This window comes from Puccinia triticina, chromosome 18A (genome assembly GCF_026914185.1).
Source record: "Puccinia triticina chromosome 18A, complete sequence".
Classification (NCBI taxonomy): domain Eukaryota; kingdom Fungi; phylum Basidiomycota; class Pucciniomycetes; order Pucciniales; family Pucciniaceae; genus Puccinia; species Puccinia triticina.
The window spans coordinates 3,640,440-3,648,260 of record NC_070575.1 but is presented as its reverse complement, the minus strand read 5'-3'; the positions used below and the strand labels follow the sequence as shown (position 1 = coordinate 3,648,260).

General features: G+C 46.9%; 1 protein-coding gene across 1 annotated transcript; it reads right to left on the bottom strand.

Annotated features, from left to right (window-relative positions):
- Positions 1–6,109: 6,109 nt before the first annotated feature.
- On the bottom strand, positions 6,110–7,123 carry PtA15_18A395 (uncharacterized protein; the record flags this gene model as incomplete). Its single annotated transcript, XM_053164929.1, has 1 exon — positions 6,110–7,123. One exon carries the CDS (start codon positions 7,121–7,123, stop codon positions 6,110–6,112), a length of 1,014 nt encoding a protein of 337 aa, XP_053028890.1.
- Between the last annotated feature and the right edge of the window lie 698 nt (positions 7,124–7,821).

Here is a 7,821-nt window from a genome sequence, read left to right as displayed (position 1 = left end):
AGATGGTTGCTTTGAGTGGTTGGAGGAGCTTTTCGTTTTTTCAAAGTCCTCGCTGGAGGGTCGATCTGTTTCAACACCGTCCAGGGGTTCCAACCCTCCATGAAGGACTCTAACTCCTTTCGAGTGAGAAACTTCTGAGCCGCTTTTTGGCTCTCTTGAGCTCTGCGTAGACCGGCTTTGAGCTCCTCCGGAGATCCTTGAGCCTGGAGAGAGATGCATTTTCTCCAGTTGGCTCGGTGGACGTACACCAAGTTCTGGATCATCTTGACTTGCTCTTCCTCCAGCTCTTTGGCCGTTTTCACCGGAGCTTTGGCTTTCGAGGTGCTCGGAGCTGGGTCCGTGTTCTTCTTGAACCGAAGCGGGACCTCTAAGTCCGCCGGATCCTCCTCCAACTGATCCTCCGATGATAGATCCTCCGATGGCGGACCCTTTGCGGCTGCCTCTTTTCGGAGTGGCAAGGGGTCCTTCGAGGTCAGGTCTGGAAGATCTGGTAGACATTGTATCAGTGTTTTGTTTGTTTTATAAGGGGTCAGATTCTGGTAAAAATTTGACTAACTTTCAACTTCCGGTTCGGAGTCGCTGACGTCAATGTCCGCTAAGTTCTCGGCGGGAGCTGAGTCTATTTCAGCTGCGGAGAACGGAGGGATCAGTCAGTGATGCGGTTTTTCTGCAGTCAATTTTGCAGGAGAAAGTTACTTACGGGTATCTCTCGGGTGGCATATAGTGCCGGCGACGTAGTTTGGTTTCGGAGCGGGCACTGTTATTATCCAAGCAGCAAAAGTGTTAGTGCTCTGGCGGTGCGGAATAGAAGCGGGATGAAACTTACTAGTAGGTTTCTTCAACGGAACGTCTACTTCGAGCTTTGGCGCAGCCGCGGCTGCGAGATTCTTTTCGGATTGGGTTTTTCAAACCACTGTAGACAAGGGATCCGGATTTTAGCGGGTCTTGCTAAGGGTAAGTCAAAGAAAAGGTCGGAATTTTTAGCTCACTTTTTCGTTCTTGACAAGCTTTGGCTTTGCGGGCGTAATGTTCTCGCAAGAAAAGCTGAAATCGAATTTGGCCTTTGATGCTTTCTTTCTGCTCGCGTTCGATTCGGTCGGTCGGTAGCAATTTTGAGTTGCTCTTCGTATGAAAGCAGCTCCCAAGCGGTCGGGACGTAGTTCCGGTCGCGTTCTTCTTTCTGTTCTTTAAGGTAACGGAGGTAATACTGAATTAGTTCGTCGTTCTTCTGCAAATCCACTGAAACAGAAGGACGAAGTTAGAAAAAATACGGATTTATAGAGATTCCTGAAAAGGAAAATGGTGGTTACGCGCTAAGAAACACGTGTATAGAGCGCTGGGGAGCGCAAGGTGAGCTGCGCTAAGAGTAGCGGCTTTAAGTTAGCGAAGTAGAGCTGTTTGATAGCTCGTAGTAGCGCAAGGTTAAGTGCGCTGAATATCGCGACTTAGGCTGCGAGAGGTATAGCGGCTTCTGCTGCGCAGGGTAGCGCGGGTAGTGCGCTATGAAGAGCGGGTAGGGAGCGGTAATAAACCTAATAAATTAAGTTTTAACAGGCAATATTGCCTACTGCGCTCGACGCGCGGGGGTTTAGACTTAACGTAAGAGTTAAGCAAGCTTAAGTAAGCTTTAAGAGTGAGTTTGTTTTGGTTTATTTCGTTGGATAGACGAAAAAAAAACTATGTAGATTATGGGGTTATGGGTTAAAACAGGTTTTGTTCCCGGCCAGACCCCCAATTGTCAGGCTCGGTGATGCCAAGAGTATGAATACTCCTCTAGCTACGCCGGCGACAGAGCACGGTGCGATGTAGCGCGCGGCTAAAGCGCGGTAAAGTGCAAAATAACTTTAAAGTTATTTTTAATATACCCAAAAATGGGGTTAACGGAGGGGCCAGGAGCGCCTGGGGTGGTTAAGTGCCCTCCGGAAGATCTTACAGGGCCTGCGCAAACTATGCGCAGGGGTGGTGTGACCTGTGACGTCTGGGGCCCAGTTAAGGGGGTGTTTCGAACATGCAAGACGTTCCCAGGAGATGGTAGGGGATATATATCCCGATAGAGAAAGAAAAAACAGTGGACTTACTCGGAGAGAAAGTCCACGATAAAAAAACAACAAATGACTCTGGAAAAAACCGAGATCAAAGGACGGTCAGGCTGGCGGACTAGTCGGGTAGACGAGGGCGAGGCTGGCGGTACGGCGAAATGGTTTGTATGAATCTGGGGAGGCTTCTACTCGCTCAGAAGCCTCCCTTTATATATTCTTGAGGCGACCGGTGGGGTCGCCTTTATATTTTCAAATTCCTCGCGGCTCTTCAACCGCGGGAAAGACTTGTTCGGACAGGAGAGGTCTAGCGTTCTATTACTCGCATCTCTCCTGTCCTTGTTAATCAACTGCGAGTAGAGTCCTTCCTCGGTCCGAGGGAGAGTTCTACTCTATGTATTGCTTTCAATTAGTTCTTCTTTGGCCGGGGGAGAAGCAGTAGTTTACTTCTTTGCTCTTCTCCTCCGGCCGTTTCCAATCGATCAGTTCTTCTGATTCTCTTTAGAACAAGGGAACAGGAGAGTATCTGACACTCGTTCTCTTGGCTTGAGAACGTTTTCGCTTTTCGTTCTCTTGTCATTAGAACGAGCTTTACTTCATGGTTTTTATTCTTTCTCCGGCCGATACCTGCGGCCAGAGTTTTGTGCACTCTCTCCTCAATTCTATCAATCGTTCAAGGGGAGGTTTATTGCATATTCTTATGCGCGGCGCTCTGCGCCGTACTCAATGCTCACCTGTCGTAGTCGCTAAGGCTGAATGAGTATAGCGACTACTTAGCGCTCTGTGCTGCAAATAGTATGTGCAGTTTTAGTAACATATAAAAAATAGTCAGCTGGGCTCTACCTTATTATAGTAGCCCGGCTGACACATTTACATGTGCTTTGGAGCGCTCAGGCGCGCCTACGCGGTGCTGCTGCGCATGTGCGTCACAAACCACAAACTCTGTGAAGGAGCAGAGATATTGTAAACTAGGGTCAAAATTGGATGAGAAATGAGAATCTGAAGTCAAAACATCCTTAATTATTAAGGTTAAAAAGATATGAACACATTTACATATAAAATGCAGATAAAATTAGAGATGGCGCTTGGGTACCCGTTTGCGGGTACCTGGCACCCGCCAGCAGGTACCTGGAACACCCGCTCAGCACCCCCCAGCAGGTACCCGGAACACCCGCTCAGCACCCGCCGGCGGGTGCCGGGTGTTCAGTTTTTGGGGAGGAAAAAAATGGGTCCTCCAAGTTTGGCTGAACTTGGATTCAGGCCCGCGACAAGCCCTCGTGCCCGCCGCGCCCATACAACTAGAATGAGAAGATGAAAAACAACAAAACAAGAAAAGAAAACCACTTCCACGCCAAAACCAAAGAGACAACCAATCAAACAAACCAACCCTCCTCCAACTCAACCTTTCCAACGCGCGCAAGTAAGAAACAGAAAAGAAAAGAAAGAGAAAGAAAGAACATGAAGAAATGTGAAAGGAATAAAAAGAAACAAAACACACAAAGAGGAAGGGTAGAAAGGGAAACCGCAAGAATCTGCCAAAGTCTTGATCCTGAAACGCCGGGGCTTGATGAGCGCCTAGCCGCATATTGAAGTTATTTCTGACTGATGCGTGCCTCCACCAAGTTGTCCACCCCGGTCATCAATATAATGATCAATGGCTGGGAGGAATTCCTCCTGGTCATTGATGTAATGATCAATGGCTGGGAGGACTCCCTCCCGGTCATCAATGAGCTTGCTGACTGTGGGAATCCCCCCCGGTCAGCGAGTGTATGCATTGCTGACCGGCAAGGATTTCTCACCAGCAGTGAGTGTATCAGAGCGGGTACCCGCCCCTTCACCCGGCACCCGCCAGCAGGTACCCGGTATAGCTGCTGAGCACACGCCGGCGGGTGCCGGGTGCGGGTGCGGGTCCCGCGGTGGGTACCCTGGTGCAAGAGGTCATCTCTAGATAAAATGCAGTTTTAGGTCAACTGTGTTGACTCTAAGGCTGAAAAGCATCCTACATAGCCTCACCTGGTGAGTTTTTTTTATGATTGCAAAGTTGAATCAAAAATGATATTCTATACTTTGTTCAACAGGATCACAAGGTTGATTTCTTTGCCATAGATTTGGGCAAGATTCTCAGCCTCAGGTTTCTCCTGAAAATCAATATGGACTGTTCAAGATATAAATGGATTCTCCTTCATATATCCAGACTGGTAGCTATCACAACTCTTACTATTGAACTATGTGAAAAGATAACTTCAAGAGATGTGAGAGTTGAACCCACAACCTTGCATACTGAAGAAATTGAACCCCCAACCTCAACTTTCATGAGTGATGCTCTAACAATTGACACAGCGGGCAATCGGGTGTCGCACGCAGCCCGCAGCAACACCCGCGTAAAGGGGGTCCCCTTGGCTCGGGTGTCGCTGCGGGCTGCGTGCAACATCCGATTGCCCGCTGTGTGAGCTAAGTACACATTTTTGATGATGAATGATGATGGGTATGGAGTGATGACACACAATTTCAGCCTCGAGCGCATGAAGGAGATCCTTCACTGCGCCAAAAGGCTACTCCATTAAACACCCGCGCAGAAGGTAACCACCCTACTGCGCCATAGAGAGCGCAACCAGGAACGCGAACAGGAGCGCGAACTAGAGCGTGAACAAAGACACGCTTAAGATAAGTAAGACTAGCCTTTAAAAGGCTAAAAAGATGAGAAAATTCCGCTATGATTCGCGGAACAGAACAGAAAGACTATTCCCTAATAAGGGATCAGCACCCTTAAAAAATAATAACTATTCCTATCTGGAATAGTTATCCAAGCGCGAAATACGCGAACTCAAGAAGTTAAAAGCCAAGGGATCTCGCTATGAGAGATCCCCAGAATTATTGATAGACTTCGATTATTAAGAATCAATCAATCCTCTTACCTACCAAGCCCAAGCAATTACAACTACAGGTCGTGATTGGGGCTTTTATATTTCCTTTCTCTCTCCCTCTCCTTGTTTCCCTATTTCTACTTCCCCTCTTACTCTTTGACCCATTTCTCTTTCCAAACCTTTGCGTCTTATCACTTGTCCGTTGTGTGAACTTTATCAGCTTCCTAAGTTAGTTATCTCATACAGCTAGCTTTATTTCTTATTCATTGGTACATCACTTTAGAGACGACCGCTGACACACAATGTGATGACCAGAGGCATTATAACATGGCATTGTGGTACACTGCAACTGTGGCAGACAATTTACTTCCAATACTCCCCCGTGCTAAGTGCAGGGTGATGAAACAATGCAGTTAAACTTTCCAAGTCCATTTGACTAGCAGCATGCACTAGCTGGGCTCATAACCTATTGAACAAATGAAAAGAAAGGTCCAAGTGAAGTGGGTGTTGAACCCACAACCTTGTGTACTGTGAGAGTCAAACTCACATACTCAGCATTCATGAGTGATGCTCTAACCATTGACACTACAGGCAAACAGGTGATGTTCCCGCACGCAGTGTCACCTACGCAGTTACTGCGGCCACCAAAATTAGGTGACGCTGCGCGCGGGAGCGACAGGTGTGCGCCTGTAGTGTGAGCTAAGTACACATTGCTATGTTGCAGTTGAATACAGTACATGCATGCTTATGATGATGTGTGATGTTGCCTCCAATGGTGATTGGATGTGTAAGCAACAATGTGTTAAGCAGTACTAGATTGACACTTCAACACTTACCAAACACAGGGACAAGTTTTAGAAACTTATCAAAAAAACAAGAGGATAAGCGAGATGGCCGGTTAAATAATGGATTCATTTGTGAATAGAGAGTGGATTTGCAAGAATCTGTATGTAGAAAGTTGAAAATGGAGACAATGAGTGACAAACTGAACAGAGAAAACAACTAATTTTTTAGAGCTATTTCTTTAATTCTGTTTGTGATGGAAAAGAGTGTGTTAAATATGTATATATCTATTCAATAGGAGACCATGTATGTATTAGAAGAGCCAAAAGGATTTAACCTTGATTCGACTCAGTGATTTTCCTGCCATTTCAGTGGACTTGGGAGATCAAAGGCAGCTTTCAAGAAACTATAGTTATTGGTACTACTCTAGATGTTTGAATTCTTCAAAGCCCGAAGTCTTTGACCAGCAGCCTCCCAATTCTCTTCTGTGAGAAGCTGGATCCATTTCTCTCTCCTAGTACTGAGATTGACTCGAGCTACTTTGGCAAAATCACTGGCCTGTTTTGGGGAGAAGCCATGAGCCCAGTACGAGACTCGTAATAGGGTTTCTTGGTCCTTTGCTGACATTCGAGGAACAGTTTCCAGCGCTGCGTTTGTTAATTGGGTCATCCTTGTTGTAAAGAGCGACTCCCTTCCTCCAATGTTCGTTGTGGGTTGATCCAGTGGAGTGAGGTTGAGCGGTTTTCCACGTGGGGTCTTGTCAACTAGACGCTGAGAAACTTCATCAAGCTCCTTGAACATGTTGTTTACGTCTGCGCCGGTGAGCTTGAGAGCACGGTCTGTATTTCCGAATTGAAGGATATCACCAATTCTGATCAGGTCCATGTCTTCCCCAATCCCCCGATCTGCCTTTGCCAAGAGGTTCGCTTTCCACCACATCGGTTCGTTCACGCGCGCCATGAAACGTTCAACACGTATGAGATCGATTTTGTCTTCGGGTGAACCCCTGGTGACTTGGGTTCGCATGTAGTTTTTCAACATTCCTCGTTCTTGGTCAGTGAGAGCATTGTAAGTCCCGCCAATCTTTTCCCATTCCGCTTTGGTATCGGCGGACAAAAGCTTGTAATCCTTGTTTTTAACCCATGCCACTTGCTGGGTCGCCACTATGTCCAGAGGACTCCCCTCAGTGAAAACCTCATGAGGCAGTTTTTCCACATGCTGGTATCTCGGGAGCTCTGCTGGTCCGGTGAACGCAGCTTGATTACGAAATCGATTGGTCTCTTTGAAGCCGAAAACGGTGTCAAGCTGCTGAAATTTACCACCACTGGAAGCAGACGTGTCCACTACGTTGGTTGGAATTGGAAGGAAGCGAGTTGCACGGATGACATGGTAAGAAGCGGCAATAATAATGAAGGAAAGAAGCTTTGTTGCCATTTTCATAAATGCTGTGCAGTGTGATTGACCGTAAAGAAGGAAGGAGTGTGGGTATTTAGTGAAGGTTGAACCGCCAAGATTTCGCTCTTTATATTACTAAATCGATGTGGCACGCAATGCGAGGGCAGTTTGGTTTGCAGCTTGAAAACAGCATCTCGAACGGCTTGGTCATTGGGCTGACTGAGGCGATGTGATATGCGGACGGGCCGAGGTTTGCAGGGTACAGATGTTAGGAGGGGGTCGTCCATACCCCTATGTGTATAACCCCTGGACTTTTGTAGCTGAGTCCCTCGATCGGAGGTGCAAGAGCGAAACGACCATCCAAAGGAGGGATTTATGGCTATACATTACCTCGCAAAATAATAGGCAACATACAAAAAATAAATCCCATTTGGTTGGATAAGATTTTTTTTTGGTATTATACAACATCCCTGCTCAGGTACAAGTTATCAAAAACCTGATGCAAGACAGTTGTCCGCCCAACACAGCGCACCCTCCTGCCGAAAGCTTGACCTTCCCGTCCTTCAAATCCCCAGACTGAAATGTATGTTCTACGGGAGCTCTAGACAACAACCCATCCGGAAAATCTATGCTCCGGATGTAAAAAAAGTCATTTTGTTCTTATATTATACGTCTCGGGAGTACTTCCTACCGAGCGGGATCATGGACTCGATAAAACACAGCCAACAGGATCAGGCTCGGTA